The 23,730-nt window shown below is 35.6% G+C and overlaps 1 protein-coding gene across 1 annotated transcript in view; it reads left to right on the plus strand.

The window, feature by feature from the left end:
* The window catches only part of SLCO1C1 (solute carrier organic anion transporter family member 1C1), a 57,235-nt gene that overhangs the window by 16,358 nt on the left and 17,147 nt on the right, over nt 1–23,730 (plus strand). Inside the window, exons 7-11 of the mRNA XM_054443425.2 lie at nt 2,815–2,961; nt 4,784–4,882; nt 9,381–9,626; nt 10,659–10,823; nt 20,388–20,583. Coding sequence (XP_054299400.1) covers nt 2,815–2,961; nt 4,784–4,882; nt 9,381–9,626; nt 10,659–10,823; nt 20,388–20,583 — 853 coding nt within the window. The remainder of the gene's footprint in view (nt 1–2,814; nt 2,962–4,783; nt 4,883–9,380; nt 9,627–10,658; nt 10,824–20,387; nt 20,584–23,730) is intronic.

The following is a 23,730-nucleotide window of genomic DNA, read 5'->3' on the forward strand; positions in this document are numbered from 1 at the left end:
GGCAGCTGTGGTGGGAGCTCTTGGTGTTATCAGTTCCCTGCCAGCTTACATATCTAAAACCCCTGTGGTCACACTGTTTGGTCATACTTGTCACCATGGGGCTATCTTATGTCCAGGTTCATACTTTTTTTCTCACAGCAGCTCTCTCTAGTGCAGAAGTGGCCATCTTAGATACATGGAAATATTTCTATTTTTCACCTGAGCTAGGATGCAGGAATTTTATCAAAGTGTCTGGTGTTCTAGATGGCTGATGCATACGACACAGCAATGCTTTGTCTGAGACACCCTTGGGAATATGGGAATACCCTCTTCTATATCACTGTAGACATTGGAAGTCCTATGAGTCAAAGGCAGGAATACTGAGCTAGACTGAAATAGAGTCTTGCCTCCTGCCTGGGCTTCACCTGGCCAAGGTAACACAGATTTTCCTTACTCAGAGTAGCCATGAATTTATCCATAGGTGTTTACTGTGTCTCTAGGACTCAGTACAGGCAGGGAGAGCAAATCCCCTCTTCTCCCTTCAGCTTCCCTTCAGCATCAATATGCTCCACACTCCTTCCCTGCCACCTCCCAATTTCACCCCCTACTCCTAACCGGAGGAACCACATTGCATACAGGCAGAACGGAAGCCTTTCTAAAATTAATATATACCTGCGATCCATCCAAATCTCTTATCTATTCCACAAGACCTTTTCACTCCCCTAATATTCTCATTAGTACATTCTGTTGAGATGTCTTTTTTTCCAGGCAATGAACCCTGGCTGTTTGAATGAAGGGAGAAGCCAGAGGGCTAAAAACATATGGAAATGTGGAAGGGGAAGGAAGGGGAGAGCACAGAAATGTAAAAAAATTTTGCTGCAGCAAAAGAAGGAACTCATTCTAGACAAAGAGGAGAATATGAAAGGGGGTAATAGATATGTTCAGGAGGATGCATTCAAATCAATGGACAAGAACAGCAGCCTTGTTTATGTAAAAATATAACAGATAATAAATATGATTTAGGTTCAAATAAGGAGGCAGGGAGCTGACTGAATGGCTTGTGGTTTCATTTGTATACAATGTACAGTCAGGGAAGATGTTTTGTTTTGACAGCACAACTAGTTATGAAATATTTAAACCTGTATGTAAAAAGGTGAAAGGTGAAACGTAGGGCTTAGACTCAGTAATTAAAATGTGTTTAATAAAGGGAGAAGTTAGCAGACAGATACAGAGAATGACTCACAACTCAATTATTTTCCTTCCTTCAGGTGAGGTCCTGTTCCCTTAAAGTCTGTTTCCTTAGACATAGTGGACACAAGGCTCACCCTAAAGCTGATGATAAGGATCTTCTCAAAACTGCTCCACATACAATCCTCATCTCCCCTACAACACTCTACAGCAGAGCTTTCCACAGAACTATCTGTGATGATCGGAATGTCTTATATCTTTGCTGTCCAATACAGTAGCCCCTAGCTGCATGCGACTATTGGGTACTTGAAATACAGTTAGTGTGACAGAAAAATTGAATTTTAATTTTATTTAATTTCAGTTTTAATAGTCACATGTGACTTATGGTTATTAAATTAAAAAGCACAGACCTAAGATGTCTACACTTCTCTACAAGACTCGCCTACCAACAAGCTTCTTAAAATTATACAATTGCTAGGGCTAGAATGTACATTAGAGTTAATTTTTAGAAAAGGAATTCATATCATATTTTTGGAAGCAGAATAGAAATCCAGAGAAGACAAGTGAAAATTCCATGATCATTTGAACCTTTCTAGAAGAGGCAGAGTCAGATAGAATCCATGTGAGTGCAAAGGAGTCTTTTCTGTTAGTTATGCAGTCTGATTCACTTGCCCAAAGGTGTTCAACTTAGTTCTTCACATAATCTATTTTTCACAATCAAAAATTAGTTTAAGAGTTATTAACAGGTAAAGATAACTCTTACCTCATAGGATTGTTAGGAACATTCAATTTTAAAATGCCTGCAAACCACTTAGTTCAGCACGTAGCAGAGAAAGAACATTCAGCAGTGATGATTGTTGGAGGTTGTTAACATTATCAATTTTATTAAAGCACCTAAACCTTCAAAGCTATGTTTCATTTATGATACGAGGGTAATTATCCTAGTGCACATGATATTAAGACATGAATTTTACGAAAGCATTTAAAAATGGTTAGCCTTGAATTTTACTCTAAAAATGCTGTCAAAAGATTTCTTTTGTTGGAATAACTATACTGCTAAAGTATAGGGATTTAATATTTTTATGTAAATTTGTTTCCAGAGTCCTAAAAATGGTTATTCACTAACAAACAAATATAAATGTAGGTAATACTGCCCAAATGTTGGAATATCAACCATGCAAAAATTTGAATTTCAGATAAAACTGGGTCAACAATAAGATTACTTGTGATTTCTGCTGAAAAATAGAACTAAAAATTAAGGTGAGAAAGACTTTGTTCAAAAGAACTAAAAATTAAGGTGAGAAAGACTTTGTTCAAAATTTTGTTTTGCCCCAAATAGATATTGAATGTCATTGTAGTGTGGGAACTCAAATAGCTCAAGGTAGGAATGAAATGAGAAGAGAGAGAATAAAAAGTAAAGGGATCAGGAACAAGAAGCAGTAGAGTTCCTTGGTGAAGTCTCTCGGGGATTTACTTTGCTTAAAAGGTTGAAGGTATAAAACATTTTTAGAACTTGACCAAACTCCCATCAAATTATGACTATTGCACAAAAACTCCTGCATTCTAGTTCAGTTTAAGATACATTGTAGAAATGCAGAATACTTAAAGTGATCTATTTTCAATCCTCTGGTTTGCCTTTCTTTCAAGAATGTGAAGTGGACACTAGCTCTTCCATGTGGATTTATGTTTTCCTGGGCAATCTTCTTCGTGGAATAGGAGAAACTCCCATTCAGCCTTTGGGCATTGCCTACCTGGATGATTTTGCCAGTGAAGACAATGCAGCTTTCTATATTGGTAATATTGGCATATTGCTTCACTTATCTTCTTGGGAAGCAGGGTGTCTAGTTTTCTGAATTCCCCTCTATGCTAAATTAAGTGTGGAAGCTTTTTGTACTTCATATCCAACTCCTTTATTTAGTTCACACATTTCTGAAGTGCACAGTTCAGATTTGGATGATGAAGACACCACAGTTAGAAGGATCTATTGCATTAGAAAAGGAATATCAGATTAAAAGAAAATAATTGCGAGCTCAGCTGCAATGACGTATGACCTTGTGAAAGTATCTTCATGGGTTTCAGGTTTCATAGGTTCTTTTTAGTGGGTTAACTGTACAGCTAAAGCATTTAGGCATTTTAGTTTATTTAAAAGTTTGTTTCTTGAGCCCTAGAAACTGCTTTCCATTTGATAAGCCCTGATTATTTAAAGCAATGAGGGATAGGCAACAAGAAATCTTGAGATCTCAAAAGCAGGTAGAAATGGATAAAGAAAAGTATATAAAAAATAGAAGCAAGGCCTGAGGCTACCTCATCTCTGGAACACATCCCAGTAAATAGACCAGCAGCTAAAAATCTGAAAAACCAAAATAATATAGCAGAGGCAAAGTCCTAAGGTAAGACACATCTAAACAGCATTTATTGGTTTCCTCTGATGTCTTAATATTAAGCTAGAAACACACGTCACTCTCTCCTTTTTTAATTGTTATTTTACCCTTTCCTATGGTGTTGACACACATCAGTCTCAATTTCTTGAAATTTTGATCTTTTAAAGGCCTCACGTTCAGGGACAGAAAGGCAAGATTTAAATTCATTGAGGGGCGCTACAGCTAGATCCACTGTATAATCTTGCCTTGGCTATGCTCTGCAGGACTCCAGGGTGTGCTGGTTACACCCAAATAGGCTATAGTTAAGATCACAGCTCTTACTCTAACAGAAAACTCCAGTAAAATCAGGAACTGGAACTGTAACAAACACTTCATCACCTGCACTAGGCAATTACTCTGGAGACTGGAGGAAAGGTCACAGCCAGGAGAAGCATACAGGTGCGTAGGGGTCCCCTTCTTCTCTAGGAGCTCAGGGCTTGTTCTCTTTTCCTCTGTTCCAAAAAGTATCTGGTAACTGCTGTTTACTCTTCCAGTTAACTTAATCTCCCATGAGTATGTGTGTTTTAAGCTTTGCAGCGAAATGAAAAACAGATTGGAGATATTTGGAAGCGAAGAACTACCTTTCTGGTTATTAGAAATGGTGTCCTTTAGGCCATCTGTTCCACCTTCCTATGAAGGTTGGCCTGAATGGTCAAGAGGGTTCCAGAGAGAACTTTTCCTGCTCCAAATCCTAGCACCTTTGCTAGCTGCATCTGGGGATCTGTATAGGTCCTGCTCTCACTAATGATACCAAAGAACCTCAAAATGAATGGACACACTTTTTTACTAAGGTGGAAGAAATCCATTTGAATGTCAAAACAAGTCTTATGCTTAACTGAATGTAAAATCTTTTTGACACTATCAAAATTAATACAATTCCAATTTTTATCAATGGGGAATCTAATCCTAGGAAATAAAAGTTTTTTCCATTTTGGAAAATTAATTTCCTCAGAGTATTAATGTTATTTTCTTACTAAGACATATTTAATGCCTTAAAATTGTTCATTCTTCTCCCAAAGCAGTGAAGGACTTATTTCCTGATTCGATGTGATTTTAAAGTTGACTAAACACATGCAAATGAGTTAAAACATTTTGAGCTACTGACTGGATCACACATTTCTTGTTTAAAATTGTATTAATTTATCAAAGTAAAGAAATGACAGCTTTTTTTTTCTCCTTTTCTTTTCTTGGTGCAGGATGTGTGCAGACGGTTGCAATTATAGGACCAATCTTCGGTTTCCTGTTAGGCTCATTATGTGCCAAACTATATGTTGACATTGGCTTTGTAAACCTAGGTAAGGGAGTTTATTTTTTATTTATTCATTTATTTTAGTTACTGTAACATTTTTAATGGGAACAGTGTGGAAAATATCAAATTGCCTTTTTATAAAATGACAGAGTCGTAATCTTTCATAAACTAAAAATTTTATTATTAATATAGTTATATAGATTAATAAATGGAATATGAAAAATAGGTGATGATTAGAACTGGATGACCAATGGTTTGTTATTAAGATGTATCCTTTTTCACTTCTGATTTGTCAGTTTAAATGCATTCCAGCATAGTCAAGACTGAAAACTGTAGCTACTTGTTGGCTCTTATTGGCTTCAGGTGTGTCAACATTTTTTACAGTTACGTCAATTGATAACGTATTTGGGGACTTGACAGAAAGACCAAGGATTTAAAGTCTACTGGCAACCAAACAGCCCTTCTTTTTTTTTTTTTTTTTTTTTTTTACTCTACAAGTCATTTTTAGGTGGAAGCATGTTATAGCACATTATCGAGCAAGACTGGCTTTTATTCTGGGATATTGCTTGTGTAGGAAATAAATGGCAGAGGGGACAGTGATCTTTCCATAGCTAATAACTTGTTTCTATCTCTGGGAGATGCACCCTCTAGAAATAGACGGTATTTGTCAGTATTTTTTTTAAAGAATTCCAAGAGATCCGTTACAAACTAAACAAGTTTCACTTAAAAAATAAAAGTGGGATTGCATTTTGAAGTTCACATGTTAAAACAGAAAGCAAAATTCTTGCATTTAAATCAAATAAACTACAAGTCAAGCTTCAAAAATGTTATCTATTCATTCATTAGTTCCTGTCCAATTATTTTGCATTTACTTTATGCCAGTGCCATTCTACAGCTCTGAACAAATCAGTTGAGTTCCTTGACTTCACAAAGTTTAAAATCCACTGATGGATTTTAAAGACAAGAAAGTATAGATGCGATGAGCAGTACAGAAGAAAATTGTTAAGGGGAAGCAATTAACATGCAGCAATAACCTAGTATAAGCATTTTACCCAGTATAATGCAGTGGCAGTTGAGCCTGCTTGTCAAGAGCCATGTGTTTATTTCGTTCTCACAGAGTGTTATGGTAGAATATAATGAATTGTTTTCTAGGTTCTTGCCTAGGAAGAAAACAACACCCACTTGGTTTGATTCAAAAACCTGTCAAACACTTACTTTTTAGTCAAATGAGAAAAGATTTCAAAAACAAAGTTTTTATGACGAATAAGATAACTAAAGTTTTGCTTACACATACTAATCTTGCTTCGTATCTAGAATAGCTCTGAAGTATTGTTAACCATCATTTAATAAAAAATATTCTGCTGATTTGAATGAGTCTCAAATTTAGTTTCATAATGAGAGGTTTCCACGGGGTTTGGACCGGAGGGTGCAGGGCATAACTCTTCAAGTAAAATCTCACACAGACATTCAATATGTAAATCAAACGAAAGTGGTGCTGCCACATGAGGTTTCGAGCCTTCAAAGTTCTCCCCATGGGTTGCCTTGCTCCTACCAGGGGTCTCTCTGAAGAACCCCAGAGCATATCTGAAAATCATGAAGCCTCTTCCAGAATTTAGACTATATTTTTAATCTAACGAACAAAAGAAAGTATCTTGCTCCAAAATGCACTCTCTTTCCTTCAATAACAGAGAAAATACAGACATAGCTTGTTTTATTGTGCTTTACTTCATTGCATTTTGCAGATACTATATGTTTTTTAAATTTAAGGTCTGCGGCAACTCTGTGTTGAGCAAGTCTATAGGCACTATTTTTCCGATAACGTATTCACTTTGAGTCTCCGTGTCACATTTTGGTAATTCTCCTAATATCGCAAGCTATTATTATTATTATTATTATTATTATTATTAGCATACCCATTATGGAGATCTGTGATGTGTGATATTTGATGTTAGTATTGTAATTGTTTTGGGGCACCACAATTGTGCCCATATAAGACAGCAAATTTAATTGATAAATGTTGCATGTGTTCTGACTGCTCCACTGACTGGCCATTCCCCTGTCTCTCTTTTTGGACTTCCCGATTCCCTGAGACACAATAATATTGAAATTAGGCCAATTAGTAACCCTACAATGACCTCTAGGTGTTCAAGTGAAAGGAAGAGTTGCACGTCTCTCACTTTAAAAGGAAAGCTAGAAAAGATTAGGCTTAATGAGGAAGGCATGTTGAATGCCAAGACAGGTGAAAATCTAGGCCTCTTGCACCAAACAGTTACCCAAGTTGTGAATGTAAATTCTGGCAGGAATTTATAAAAGTGATACTCCAGTAAACACATGAAAGACAAGAAAGTGAAATAGCCTTATTGAGATAAAGTTTTAGTAGTCTGAAGAGAAGATTAAACCAGCCACAACATTTCCTTAAGCCAAAACCTAATTCAGAACAAGGCCTAACCCTCATTAATTCTATGAAGGCTGAGAGAGATGAGGAAGCTGCAGAAGAAAAGTTTGAAGCTGGCAGAAATAGGTTCATGAAGTTTTAGGAAAGAAGCTGTCTCCATAACACAAAAGTACAAGATGAAGCAGCAAGTGCCGGTGGAGAAGCTGCAGAAAGTTATCCAGAATATTTAACTAGAATTATTGATGAAAGTGACTATGCTAAACAACAGATTTTCATCGTAGATGAAATAGTTTTCTATTGGAAGAAGATGCCATCTAGGACTTTCACAGCCAAAGAGGAGAAGTCAATCCTGACTGTAAAGCTTCAAAGGACAGGGTGACTCTTGTTAGGGGCTAAGGCCACTGGTGACTTTAAGTTAAAGCCAATGCTCATTTAACATTCTGAAATTCCTGCACATAGACTCTTCCTGTGCTCTCTAACTAGAACAACAGAGATGTGCTGAATGACAGCACATCTTTTTGTAACTATTTGAAGCCCACTATTGAGATCTACTGCTCAGAAAAAAAAAGATTCCTTTCAAAATATTACTGCTCATTGACAATGCACCTAGTCACCCAAGAGCTCTGATAGAGATGTACAAAGAAATGTTTTCATGCCTGCTAACATACCATCCATTTTATACCCCATGGATCAAGGAGTAATTTTGATTTTCAAGTCTTATTATTTAAGAAATGTGTTTCACAAAGCTATAGCTACGATCAATAGTGATTTCTAATGATTTCTAGTGATTTCTAATCTAGACAAAGTAAATTTAAAACCTTCTGGAAAGGATTCACCATTTTAGATGCCATTAAGAGCATTTGTAATTCATAGGAGGTGGTCAAAATATCCACATTAGCAAGAGTGTGAAAGAAATTGATTTCAGCCCTCCTGGATGACTTTGAGGTGTTTAACACTTTAGTGGAGAAAGTAAGTGCATATGTGGTAGAAATAGCAAGACAACTATAATTAGAAATGAAGCTTGAAGATGCGACTGAATTGCTGCAATCTCATGATAAAGCTTGAACAGGCTGGGCGCGGTGGCTCATGCCTGTAATCTCAGCACTTTGGGTGGCCAAGGCGGGCAGATCACCTGAGGTCAGGAGTTCGACACCAGCCTGACCAGCATGGAGAAACCCCGTCTCTACTAAAAATACAAAATTAGCCGGGCGTGGTGGCACATGCCTGTAATCCCAGCTACTAGGGAGGCTAAGGCAGGAGAATCGCTTTAACCCGGGAGGCGGAGGTTGCAGTGAGCCGAGATCGCGCCATTGCACTCCAGCCTGGGCAACAAGAGTGAAACTCCATCTCAAAAAAAAAAAAAAAAAAAAGCTTGAACAGATGAGGGGTTGCTTCTTGTGGATGAACAAAGTGAATGGCTTCTTGAGATGGAATCTACTCCTGATGAAGATGCTGTGAATATTACTGAAATGACAACAAAAGATTTAGTAAATTACATAAACTTAGTTGATAAAGCAGTGTCAGGGTTTGAGAGGATTGACTCCAATTTTGAAAAGTTTTACTGTGGGTAAAAATGCTATCGAATAGCATTGCATACTACAGAGAAAACTTTTCTGAAGGAAAGAGTTGATCTATGTGGCAAGCTTCATCATTTTCTTATGTTCATACATTGCCACAGTCATTTCAACCTCCAACAACCACTGCCCTGATCAGTCAGCAGCCATCAACATTGAGATGGGATCCTGTACCAGCAAAAAGATCACTATTCACTGAAGGCTCAGATGATTATTAACATTTTTTAAGCAATAACATTTTCTTAAATGAAGGTATGTACATTTTTCAGACATAATGCTGTTGCATACTTAATAGACTACAGTATAGTTAAACATCATTTTTCTATGCCCTGGGAAACAAAAAAATTGATGTGATTCTGTATTGTGAAATTCACTTCATTGTGGTGGTCTGGAGCTGAACCTGCAAAATCTCCAAGGTATGCCTGTGATAAGATCCAGATAAAAAAAATAACATAGATGAATTATTAGGTATTTTATGATGTTATAGAGTTTCACAAGAATTTATTTTTAAGTATATTATTTTAACATATTAGCTTTGCTGTTTGTATTACTTAGCCATCCCCTCTGTCTTTCAGATCACATAACCATTACCCCAAAAGATCCCCAGTGGGTAGGAGCCTGGTGGCTTGGCTATCTAATAGCAGGAATCATAAGTCTTCTTGCAGCTGTGCCTTTCTGGTATTTACCAAAGAGTTTACCAAGATCCCAAAGTAGAGAGGATTCTAATTCTTCCTCTGAGAAATCCAAGTTTATTATAGATGATCACACAGACTACCAAACACCCCAGGGAGAAAATGCAAAAATAATGGAAATGGCAAGAGGTAAGTCAAATTCTTGATTTTGAAGTATTTTCATTTTTCTGTTGGGGCTTAAGGAGATTTATAAATTATATCCCTCTCTTCCCTTCGTGTATTAAAAAAATTGAGAAACCATATCAGAAGCAAAAATGGAAATTGATGTCAGCTTTATTACTGAACAACTGATTGCAGTACACGACCAAAGAGCAAAGGCTTGACAGCCTTTCCTGCTGATGTCTCCACCCTCTCACACCTCCTCAGTTTAGATCCTACAATTGTCTGTACCCAGGATTGCTGCTTCCTGTAATTCTGTGTATCCACGAAATAAAAGGCTTAATCTTCAAGGTTGGCAGCCTTTCAACAGATAAGATCTATTCATTTGAGAGATGTGTATCAATGCATGTCTCTCACCAATGATCAAACGAGTAAGTGTTCTGTAGGCAAAAACCCAGTGTTCTAATGAACCCCCTTCATGGAAATGAGCAGCCCCTCATGATATTGGTCCCCCCTTCTTGTCCCTTCAAGCAATATTTACATTTATAGAAATTCTTCACGTCTAATTGGTAAGCTACATAATAGGAAAAAGGGAGAAGACCAACGCTCATTTCTAACACTAAAATTCATATATTAAATGGCGATAACTCTCATATTTCTTTCTCTTTGACCACAAGCTAAGTTTGAGGAATAGAGACAAGAAAAGTGAAGGTCTTTATGTCCTGCATGTGGCTCCCAGCTGGATGATGAGGGAATATTCCCATCCTTTTCGTCTTTTGCCCACATCAGTTAGAGGAATCTGTTCTTGTCTGACTCTTACCTTTAATATAATCTATAGTGCATGTCTGTAGAAATGAGTGCCTATGTCTGGATTTGAACCTCGCCAGATCGCAGGCTTGACACATGCCAGTGGCTTACTATACATAGTGTATGTGTGCGCCACACTGTGACTGCTCCCAAACTCTGTGACAATGGGCCCCAGCCCTGTAAGTCCTGCTGGCATGGCTACTTCTTCTTCCATGTGTGACACCAACTTTAGTCTATGTTATTTTTGTTCTATAGATTTTCTTCCATCACTGAAGAATCTTTTTGGAAACCCAGTATACTTCCTATATTTATGTACGAGCACTGTTCAGTTCAATTCTCTGTTCGGCATGGTGACATACAAACCAAAGTACATTGAGCAGCAGTATGGACAGTCATCCTCCAGGGCCAACTTTGTGATCGGTATGCTCATCTGCCTTTCATGCTTTCTCAGAGGGGCTCTCTTAGATGTACCTGATTAACTCGAGAATCTTAGAGAAGATTGTTCCAAGATTTAGGTAATTTATGACATTTTAGATGAGCTCAAAATGTAACAAGAATGTTGTAGCAAGAATTATTCACATCTGTGGGTAAATAACCCAGAGAGCAAGCAGTTCTTCAAGTGATATCATAGAGAAGAAACATGCATTTTATGAGGAGTTTGTTAATAATACTGGATATTTGTCTTTTAAGTGCAGCCAAAACCTCAAAACAGTGGCCATTTTACATGAACAGTTTCTAGGATTATATAAAATGCACAATGAGAGAGGTTAAAAGATGTTCATTCCAAAACAAAATGTATTTTCGCAGTCAAAAAACTTTTCTGACTCCTGGCAACTGAGTTAGTTCAAAGGGTTGTGTTTCTAGCAACACAGTCAATAATAAGACAGAAAAGTATCAAGAAATGAAAGAAGAGAAACCAGAACCTACAAATACATGACCACCACTGTGGAAGTAACTAGATATTTAAAAAATCTAGATTCATTTCTTTAATCCATGAACACGTCATTTAATGTTACTGTTTCAAGGCATAACATATTTGTTTCTTGGGACATATTCCTTTATGATAGGAGACTCCAGTGGTATAAAATAATCTTCTCTAGTATTGTAAAAATCACTCTATATTTCTACCTCTGAAAGAGACCTGGAAGGAGAAAAAAACAGCCAAATGTATTTTAGGAGATATAATTTTTCTATGATAATCTTGGGTAATGGGCATATAGCACATGCTAATATAATTGATTCTTAGTTTTAAAAGATTTTTCTCCAAAATTCTTGATGTTAAGGTTACATCACTGAACATTTTTACTTTTAACATCAATTGGTTCAAATTAATTTTGTTACTTATTGGCTGACCTAAAGAAATATTTTGTGGCTTTTTCCCCCAACACCCCATGCATGCTAATCAATGCTTTATATTGATTTTAACATGAATAGATGAGGATTTAAAGTTTAAGAGAGACTTCATTTTATTTCCATTTTATGTATACATTGAGATATAACTTATCAACAGTTAAGTCTACAGACCTTAAACAGTTCAGATGGATACATTTTGATATATATATATGTGTGTGTGTGTATATATATGTGTGTTTGTGTGTGTCACATCCAACATCCAGAACATACAGAATGTTTTAGTTCCCCAGAAAGCTTAAATCTCCTATCAGTCAACACTTTTCCCCAAAGCTAATAACTATACTAAACTATATTATCATAGACCAGCCTTGCCTGTTTTTGAACATCATATAAATAGTATATTATATGCTCTTTTGTGTATAGCTTTTTACAACTGAAGTGAAATCTATGAGATTATTTTATATTGTGTATAGCAGTGGTACATTCTTTTTCATGCTATGTCATATCCTATTACATAAATAAACCACAGTTTCTTTATTCATTTTATAGTTCATGGACATTTGTGTTGTTTTCTGCTTTTAACTAATAGTTATTTATAATACTATAATAGATAATATAATAATATATATTATGAATAAAATACAATTTTATATACTATGAAAATAATTAGACATACAATATTTATAATAGCATTATAAATCATGGATTTATATGTATATTTATAGAATATATTATAAATTTATGATAGTATTATAAATAATTACATTATAAAATATATATTTAAAATATCTAATATATATGAATATGTATATTGTATTAATTATATATTGTATATATAATAAATTATATAAAATAATGAATATATACAACATGATATATAACTATTATATATGGTATATAAAATAATTTTATATTAATTTTTATATTTATAATAGTATTATAAATCATATTATAATTATTTATAATAGTATTATAAATAATTATAGTTAAAGGCAGAAAAAATACAATATTATGTATTTTAATATGTATTAATATAATATATATTAGTTATAATTTATTATAGCATATTACACTATAAGATGGTATTATATATTAAAATTTATAGTATATTATATATAGTATGGATAATATAGTATAATATATGATATATGGTAATACTATAATATAGTAATATATGGTATTATATATAGTATATTATGTATACTATAATATATAATAATGCTATTATAAATAATATAATTATTTATAATAGTTAAAAGCAGAAAACAACATTCCACAAGTACATTAGTGGGCCACTATACTCATTTTTCATGGTTACAGCCTGGAGTGCAATGGACATTTGTGTTGTTTTCTGCTTTTAACTAATAGTTATTTATAATACTATAATAGATAATATAATAATATATATTATATATTATATTGCTAAGTGCAATTGCTAAGTCAGAGGGAGAATGTGTGTTTAAATAGAGTAGATACTGCCAAAACACAAGGAAGTTGTGCAAATTTATACTCCTATTAGAAATGTAAGAGTATTCCAGTTGCCCCACATGCTTATCAACACTTGGAATTGTCAATTCTTTTCACTGTAACCATTCTTATGGGGTATGTTGTGGTATTTCATGGTGGTTTAATTTGCATTTACCTAAAACTCTATTCTTCAAAGTTTCTGACATGTCATGTCCACAGATAATTCAAATACTTTTGTGGTAGATAAGTAATAGTATCTAACAATTTCACATCATTATAGCTAGGATTGTTCCTGAGATCATCGTGGTTTCACATTAGTAAGTATGGGGTGCAGCCAACTGAGGGTAAGTGGGCCAATTATTCAATATCCTCTCACCTTTACTTTGATTATTTGTACAATGGTGAAAATAAATATATCACTAGGTTGAAATAAAGATGAAAGTATACAGATAAAATGCATAGTAAATGCATATATCTGTCATTGGATAAATATTGTTTCTCTTTTTTCTTCTTCTATTCAACCTTTCTCTTTTTTTCTTAATTTTTTTTGAACTTAGGCTATGGGATGATGATCTTACTGCAATAACATATGAGGTAGACACAAAGAAGCACATTTCCTTTACTTCTTTGAGAGAAGGCATTTGACATACCATGGAGGGGAGAATAAACAGAAATTTCCCGACATGTTCAAGGGCCAGCTGTTAGAACGACAACTTAGTCTTGCTGTATATGTTTTTAAATGTTAGCCACATTTTTTCTAAAGTTTAGAGATAGCATTTTTTCTCATGTTAATTACTTTAACTTTGTAGAAAAATATTAAAGGAAAATAAATGACAATAAAATTTAAATTCAAGAGCTAGGGAGCATATTGTGAAATGATTTTGCTTTTTAAAGTTTGTGGAATTTTAAAAAGATTTTTAATGAAATAAATTTGGATAGACAGCTAGATTTTCATTTTTTCTTTTGTCTTTATTTATTTTTCAACTTTTATTTTGGAATAGGGAGTACGTGTACAGTACAGGTTTGTTACAAAGGTATATTGCATAATGCCGAGGTTTAGGGTATGACTGAACCTGTCGCCCAGGTAGTGAGCATAGTACCCAATGGGTAATTTTTCAATCTTTCTCTTCTCCTTCCTTTCCCTCTCTAGTAGTTCCCAGTGTCTGTTGTTCCCAAGTTTATGTCCCTGTGTATCCAATATTTAGCTCCCACTGATATGTGGGAACATGTAGTATTTGGTTTTCTGTTTCTTAGTTTACTTAGGATAATGGCTTCCAGCTCCATCTGTGTTGCTGCAAAGGGCAAGATTTCATTCTTTCTATGACTGCTTAGTATTCTGTGATGTATACGTACCACTTCTTTATTCAATCCACTGTTGATGGGTGACTGATTCCACGTTTTTGCTATTGTGAATAGAGCTGTGATGAACATATGGATGCATGTGTCCTTTTGATAGAATACTTTATTTTCTTTTGGATTTATACCCACTGATGGGATTGCTAGATCAAATGGTAGTTCAACTCTTAGTTCTTTGAGAAATATCCAAACTGCGCTCAAAAATAGCTGGACTGATTTACATTCCCACCAACAATGTACAAGCATCCCCTTTTCTCCGCAGCCTCACCAACATCTGTTATTTTTTGACTTTTTAACAAAAGCCATTTTGACTGGTATGAGATAGTTTCTCATTGTGGTTTTTATTTGCACTTCCGTGATGATTATTTATGAAGAGCATTTCTTCGTATCTTTGTTGGCTGCTTACACTTTTGTTTTGTTTTGGTTTTTTTTTTTTTTGAGCCAGAGTCTTGCTCTGCCACCCAGGCTGGAGTGCAGTGGCGCGGCGATCTCAGCTCACTGCAAGCTCCGCCTCATAGGTTCACGCCATTCTCCTGCTTCAGCCTCCCAAGTAGCTGGGACTACAGGCGCCCGCCACCACGGCCGGCTAATTTTTTGTATTTTTAGTAAAGACCGGGTTTCACCGTGTTAGCCAGGATGGTTTTGATCTCCTGACCTCGTGATCCGCCTGCCTCGGCCTCCCAAAGTGCTGGGATTTCAGGCGTGAGCCACTGCGCCTGGCCACGTTTTCTTTCATGAAGTGTCTGTACATGTCCGTTATCTACTTTTTAATGGGGTTATATGTTATTTTCTTCTTGTTTCGTTTAAGTTCCTTCTAGTGTCTGGATATTAGATCTTCATCAAATGCATAGTTCGTGAATGTTTGCTCCCATTCTGTAGAATTTGTTTATTTCCTTGATGGTGTCTCTTGCTATGCAGAAGCTCTTTAGTTTAACTTATCAATTTTTCGTTTTGTTGCAGTTGCTTTTGAGGACAAAGATATAAATTCTTTGCCAAGTATGATACTGAGAAGGGTATTTACTGGGCTTTCTTCAGGATTTTTATAATTTAAATTCTTACTCATAAGTCTTTAATCCATGTTGAGTTAATTTTTGTATATGATGATAAGAAGGGGTCCAGTTTCATTCTTTTGCATATGACTAGCCAGTTATCACAGTACCATTTATTGAATAGGGAGTCCTTTTTCCATTTTTTGTTTTTGTCAGCTTTGTTGAAGATGAGACGGTTGTAGGTGTGTGGCTTTATTTCAATTTAAGCTTCTCCTATAAATATTGTTACGTACAAATGATCTTATCTTTTCCTTCTCAATACAGAGACTGTAATAATTTAGTCATTTTTGCATAATTTCTTAGAATGCTTTTTGCAGACAAGATCTCTAGTAGACAAGGTATATCAACTATCATTTATGACAATGATTATCATTCTCAATTTTTGGAGGTGTTACACAGACAAGTAAGAAAAAATTAAGAGAATTCTTTGAAGGAAAGTTGCTTATAAAAAACATTATTATTATTTTTGTTTTTGTGAAGGTCCAAGATATAACATGAACTTTACTAGGAGAGAAGTTCTAAAACATCTCCAAGTACTATTATTATTATTATAACTCATAACTATTTCAACGCAAGGCATCGGTATGGAAATCAAAGTTTCTAGTTTGTAGTCTATTGTAATTGTGCTGACCATCTGAAACATTTTACACATCCTTCCTAACTCCTTTTTACATCAGTATCAAGGAATAAGATCTTTAACCTGATAAGTGTGCTAAAACAATAATAATTATATAATAAAATATAACAACAATATAATAATAAAGTGGCTCTTAAATTTCTCTAAGTTTTTCTGATATTTGGGTAAATATGCATGTAGAATTCAAAAGAAAACACAGAAAATAAATTGAAACAAATCTTAGATGCTAATGTACATTAATATTTCCATTTGGAATACTTCCTTGATGGAAGATGGTAATTTTTAGATCAACACATTTTATGATGTGGGTGGACAATAAATCAAAGTTTAATTTCTATCTCACAAAATGATTTAAAAATACCTAAAATGAAAGAGAAGCCTGGGGAGGGAAGAAACACATCTTATATGATGTGAAGGAAATTTGTTATCAGCTTGACCCACCATGGACAACTTAATACATCCTGTGAAATTTGAAAGGGAGAATCAAGCCAACATTATATTTGTGTACTAATCTTTTTTGGAGTTGTGTTATAATTTAGTTATCTTGAAATAGGAGAGTAAGATATGCAGGAGAAGTGCTATAAATTAATACACTAAGGTTTATTCATTTCGCACATTTTATTGGAAACCGTTGAAGGAACATGGGATTCAATTCAATTCACCATTCTTCCTTTGAGGGTTTGGTTGGAGGGTGGGATACATAAACTGAAAAAGCTAGCAGGGAATTGTTAAAGCATCAAGTCTGCTGCCTATGGGCCCCTGCACAAGGAACTGATGAGCGAGAAAATGGGGTTCTGATGACCAAGTTGTGAGCCCTGGTGCCATATATGTCCCCTGGAAGCCCCATATGGCTGGTAGAACCTGTGAGAAGGAACTCTACTTAGGGGAAGCTCAGAGTACTCTGGGAGAACAAACCTAATGTTGGAATCAGGAAGAATTCTGTAGCAGAAGATGATGATACCTAAATCAAGAGAAAAGGATAAGAAAGTATTAAAAGATGAAAGTGTTAGAAAGAGGGTAGAGCTTTTTATCAGACAAAGCAAATATCTTGTGCAGAAGGATCTGGAGTCAAGATAATACATGAAATGTTCTGGAAGTTTCAAGAAAACACTAGCCACCAAAAAGAGGTAAATCAGGAAAGGATATTCCTGATTTTTAACAATTTATACTGAGGGTGCAGATGTCCCTAGGATTATCCCATTTCAGTTCTCAGGCTATTCTAGGCTGCTGGGGGTCTGGGAGGTCAATGGAATCCAACACGGCACATAGCTACAGACAAGGCTACACCTTGTGTTATTACTCCTTACGTCCAGGTTCAATTGGTATTTTACAAAATAAAATAAAATGCTAGAAACATGCTCTGAAGGTTTCAGTTCGGAGTTTGGTTTTCAGAAGATAACTTTTTTCATAAACCAATTTTGGGGATGGAATTGAGAGAGAAAATGTAGGGCCCTACTGTTTGTGTCAGCTTTGGCTTTGTGGAAGGCATTCATAGTCAGGTACTATGTTTTATATATTCATTGCATGTATGTGTGTGTGTGAAAGTAGGCACTTCAAGGATATGTATCAAATTCATAGCAGCACTTACTTCAGGAGAAGGAAGATGAAACCTGAAACAAAGGGAGAACTAATTTTGTCTACTTCCACATTTTAAAAAATCAGAAAATTTAGGAGAAAATATTAACATTAATTAACTTGGGCCCTAAATAACTGGGTTTGTTGATATATTTTCTATAATCTATTCATTGTTTTTAAAATAGTAATCAGATGCCTCTAAGTTGACTTTTGGCTGTTCAAGGTTCCAGATTTTCATCTCTGCTGCTTGCCATACCCAGCAACCTCAGTTCAGCTGGAAAAGCAAAAGTTAGCATTTCTTCTCTTTTCCATTTCACTGACTTCATGATCATGCCCCCTTTAAGGTGGGCTGATTTCTAATATGATAATTTTAATGTTAACGTATACAACCTATGGTCAAATAAAAACAGATGAAACAAAATGTCCTTTGTTATCATCTGTACATGTTAGAAATATTTTGCAGGGGTCTGTCCTGCAGTCCTCAGCTGCACAAAGGCTGAGACACGTACTCAGACACCGATCACCGATAATCAGTGAAACAGCGGGCCAGGGGGCTGCCAGCACTAGGGGCCCAAGAGAGTTTGCTACCCCTCCAAGCCGGCAATGCTTGCATTTGTTTAGTGCAGATTTAACTGACAAAGGCTTTGAGTCTACACACCTGTGGGTAATTAACCTGGTTGCCCCCACCCCGGAGATGGCCATCCTGCCTGTGAATGATCAAAGGTTGATTTTAGGACCACATGAGTAAATAAGCTATTTAGATAAACTCCCCTATATTCCTTTGTAACTGTGCCTGAAGTTCTCTGGCTCTTGAAAAGAGAATCTGGCTGCCTTCAGCCAAACTATCTGAAGTTATGCAAACCACCCCCAGCCTTCCAAGAGGGTCTGCTTCTTTCTATTCCTATAATTTCTTCTGCCACTCTGACTGATCTCCCATAATATATATTTTTTAAATAATGTAATAGCAAGCCAAAGACCACTGTATGTTGATATTTGGGGTTCTGTGATGCTTTGTTAAGAAACTAAATATATAAACTTAAAAATAACAAAAAAAGGGAAAGAAAGAAAGAAAATTTGCATGTCATTATCACTAGATGTCAGTGTTTTCATTTTTATTTTACAATTTCACATTGGGTTGTAAGTCAGACATGGCCACTTGAGATTATTTTTTACTACAGCAAATGCTGATTTTGTCTTTGAACCTTATCTGTTGACTAGAGTACATGCAAACTTTAGGCCTTTTATTATTTGAAAGAGATGTATTATCTCAAAACCTCAAGAAAACATGGACATCAATGATTGATAGGTAGACAATATGAAAAATAAATTCTAATTAGCAGAGAATTTATTTATTGTTGAGTGCCAGATTGTTCTTCTTTAGAGTTACAATTTACAATCCAACAAATGGCACCAAAGTGCCTCTTTTCCCAAGTCTTTTGCAATACAAGAGTTCCATTCCCCACCCCACCTCCAATATTTTCATCTTTGTAAATCGAATGGATAGAAATTGCATGATATTTTTGTGCTAAACATTGTGCTGATAACTCTTCATAAATAATGGAATTTAGTTACCTCAACAATGCTATTATTAGCTCCATATAATAGATGAGGAGACAGGTTTAGAGACATTCAAAGAATTACCTGCAGTTGTACAGCTACTCAGTGGTGGAACTGAGATCTAAACCCAGGCAGCTGGGTCTCCAGAGTCTAAGCTCTTAACTACTAAATTGAACCTCTTTCTAGTGTTGTTTACAGCTCACAGTTATTAGATTACTAGTGAGGTTGCACATCTATCCAAAAAGATAACGTACATCTATTTATCAAGGATACTATTTCCCAAACCCCTGAAGGAGAGGCAGCATAGCAGTGATTGAAAGCATAGGACTTGACATCAGTCTCTCTGCATTCAAACCTGGTTTGCCCACTTACTAACTGTGACTATGAACAAATAGCTCTCTGAAGTGAGGCTAATAATATGCCTACTCTTAAGGGTGTGGTGAAAATTCAATGTGATAATATTAACATATCAAATGCTTAGCTCAGTGGCTGATGCATTATAAGTAAGTAAATATAGGTGGTGATTGTTGTTATTAGGAAGGATACCACACTCAAAGCTAACAAGCTGGATCAACAAAAGCAAATTTTGCCAGGGTGGGAGATGGAAAATAGAAATCAAGACCTAAAAAAAAAGTTTTCTATATCTATGTGCCTATTATTTTTTATACACAACATTAAAGAGCATTAATGGGCACCTAATTGCTACCTAATTGTACTTGTTAATGCTGGAATTAGACAAGAAAGACCAGAAAGATTGATTCATTTGGTATTTATTAATTTAATACTCTATGCTAGACAGAACCTGAGACTGTGCAGTTGTACCACCATTAATCTATAACCTAGATACTCATCATACACTCTTTGTATATGTAGATGATAGTGACTATTTCTATAATTTAAAGTGACAAAACAGTCTTTAGAAAGTTTGTGTTAGGACGCTCAAATCTTTTTTAGAGATTCACAAAATGATATATTTTTCTTGTTTCTCAGGGCTCATCAACATTCCAGCAGTGGCCCTTGGAATATTCTCTGGGGGGATAGTTATGAAAAAATTCAGAATCAGTGTGTGTGGAGCTGCAAAACTCTACTTGGGATCATCTGTCTTTGGTTACCTCCTATTTCTTTCCCTGTTTGCACTGGGCTGTGAAAATTCTGATGTGGCAGGACTAACTGTCTCCTACCAAGGGTATGTTCCCTCATTAAATAGTTTGAGGATATTGGTTTGTTTAATGAAATCAATTATTGGTGGAGTTGCAAAAAAGGAATTTGATTTTTAAACATCATAACTATGGTAAGGGACTTAGTATTTTATTGTGGAATAACTGACAATACTTAGAATCTGTTATTGTCACCAAAATTTGTCATCTCCTTTGATTGTAGAGAAATATAAAAATTGCTAAGCCCATATTTTACACTAGAGAACCAACCTGATTAATTTAGAAAAGCAACATGATAGCAGAAATACAAACCTTGAATCACGCCTCTGTCTATTCTTAATGAAATGATGCACATGTGGTTTAAACTAATCCAGCTTCAATTTTCCCATCTTAAAAACAGAAGTAATAACTACCTTTTAAGCTTTTGTAAGGTTTAAGCAAGCTAACATACATGAGAGTGAATACTACTTGCCTGACACAAACTAAACGTGCCATTCATGGAAACAATTGTTTTTTTTCTCCTTTGAACATCTGAGGAACTGGAGTTACCTCTGCAATCCTCCATAGTTGCTGTTGTGCTTGAATCATGTAAAGTTTCGGGAAAGAATGCCTGTACTTCAACCCAGTGTTCCCCATAAAAGTTCTCTTTAGCTGAGTGTCTTGCAGTTGGTCAGGAGAATATTTAGTGATGCCCTCAGGCCTGTCATCTTGTATGGGGAGGGTGATTACATTGCTTGGTTTCCAGAGTCTCTCTCAATACAAGGTTGGATATTGTAGGAACTATATTGCCCTTGCCCATTGAGAGTCTTTCCCATCACTCTACCACTTAACATGAGTTTCCAGAGGTAACCTTCTTCATCATTTCACCTCTCTATGCATTATTTGTTTTCTAAAAAAATTATCGAGCCTCCATCATGTGCCAGGAAGGCCTCCCCAACTGTATCTGCCTGGCCACCTGAAATTCTGCCTGTGGCTCAAAGGCAAACACTCCTGACACTATATTCTGTTTCCTGCCTATTCTGTGGCTTCTTGCTTACAGCCTGCTGTCCATCTCCCCTCCTACTCTTGCTTCCCTGCTTATCTGTCTTGTCTCTATGTTCCAACTTCCATCACCTTTATTAACCTGGTTTCACCTGCTGCTAAATGAGCGCCTGTTATATAGTTTTGGCCATCTACAATGTTCAGGAAGATTGGTGAATGCAAAGTTCATAAATTATGGCTTCTGGGAGTTATCCCAGCCACATTGTTAGACTCAGCTGAGTGTAGTGCTGCCTTAGTGAAGGTCAGCGATATGGACTAAGAATGTTAGTTGTAACAATGAAATGGAAGAAGATTCTGGAGAGAGCAGAAGCCCAGTACCATCTTTAACTGTCCCAGAAATCCTCATGGTAGAGGGACAGTTGTAGAGGACTTTATAGTTTGTGATTTCCAAAACACCTTAACTTTCATGATCTCATTATATCCTCAAAACACCTTTATGAGTTTAGTTTTGTTATCCTTGTTTAAAGGCAACAGCATGGATCTGGGGTTTGAACACAGGCATGACTCAAAGTAGAACATTCTTTCTACATCATAATTTCTAAGCCAAAAGTAAACACAAAGCAGACAACAAAAGCAAACTTTGAGATTCCCATTAAAAGTATTCCTAATCAAAGATTAAATATTTTAAACAAATAAAAGGTAACGTTTTCATTGAGTGAGTACTAGCCTCTTCAAAGGAGTCACCTTCCTTGAAAGACTATCATTGAATTGCAGTAATGCTACTGTTGTTTAAAATACTCTAAGGCTCTTCTTTTGAATTTCTTTGTGTATTTTTGAGAATATTCTTAACAAGGGCAAAGATTTAACCTTTAAGGGAAAGCTCTCATCTTTCAGCATAACTATTTTGAAAGGAAATCCCATTTGAGCATAAACATTGTAGCATATTTGTTAAAACTCTTCTTACAATTAAAATTCTAAATTACAAATCTACTGTCAGCACATCCTTCAGAAAACATGTATCCCATTGATTCCTGCCCCGATGATAAATTAAACTTTCAGTACTATAAAGTATTTTTCTTTATAAAATATAAAATGTTTCCCATGGGTTTTTCCATGTTGCTTTATTCCAAACGCTATCTTGACCTGAATATTCAATAGGAAAACTGAAGACAAGCCTTAGATATGATAATGGAAGAAATCTCTCTTCTGCAATAACAAGGACAACTCTGATGTGGACATAAGAATTTACAACCAAGAGAACTGGCAGGGTTCTGTTTCCAGGTTTGTCACTAGCAAGCAGTGTGAATTTGAGCATGTTACCCACCCACTTAGGGGCTGACTTCCCTGATCTGCCAAATGAGAGGTTGGCATAGATTACTCCAATGTTCTCTCGAGCTCTAACCTTCTATAATCTGAGCCCTACAGTTTCCAGAGTTAAATGATTCTAGACATTAAAAGGCAGTTTTATACTTTCAGATAATACAGTCTCAGTTAACAATTAAAATTTTATGGACGAGAATAGGATTAAACAATCCTATAGCACATCTCGGAAGGCCTAGTTCAGTACCCTTTCACACTATTTGGAGACATCTCAGAGGTCTTTGGTTTGTACTTTTGAGCTAACAAAATTCATCATACCAGTTCTACTAGATGAAGTATTACATTGATTAAGAAATTATGGTTGCCATCATTAATGACAATACTTCTCAGAGGCAGAGGCTCAAGTGATTAATTTTTTCTCCAAAATAAAGTACCATTTTTTAATTGACTAACCTACTAGAAATTTTGTTTCTTAGCTTGCTGTGTGACAGGAATTATTCCTGGTTCTGGACATACGGGAGTGAATACAAAAATAGTTCCTGCCTCTCTTGATTGTACATTTCAGTGTATTTTTTGTTTGTTTAAGCTCCTCAGCTATCTTTATAAAAAATGGGGGGAAAGAGATGAGGAATAAGCAAATAAATAAATAAATTTGAAAATGAGCAGAAAAAATGAAGTATGGAGGGCCAATGAATGGCACATATGGTGCAGATAGAAATGACATACCATTGCAAAAGTTCCTTTTGAGAAGAGTAGAGGAATATGAATAGTAAAAAAAGGATAAAGGCAGAAGGATTAGGCCATTCAGGTGACAGAAAAAAAAAGTGAGGGAGAGAGAATACTGGGAGAGATGAAGGGTAAAGTAAATATAAAAG

The sequence above is a fragment of the Pongo pygmaeus genome, chromosome 10 (genome assembly GCF_028885625.2).
Source record: "Pongo pygmaeus isolate AG05252 chromosome 10, NHGRI_mPonPyg2-v2.0_pri, whole genome shotgun sequence".
Lineage (NCBI taxonomy): Eukaryota > Metazoa > Chordata > Mammalia > Primates > Hominidae > Pongo > Pongo pygmaeus.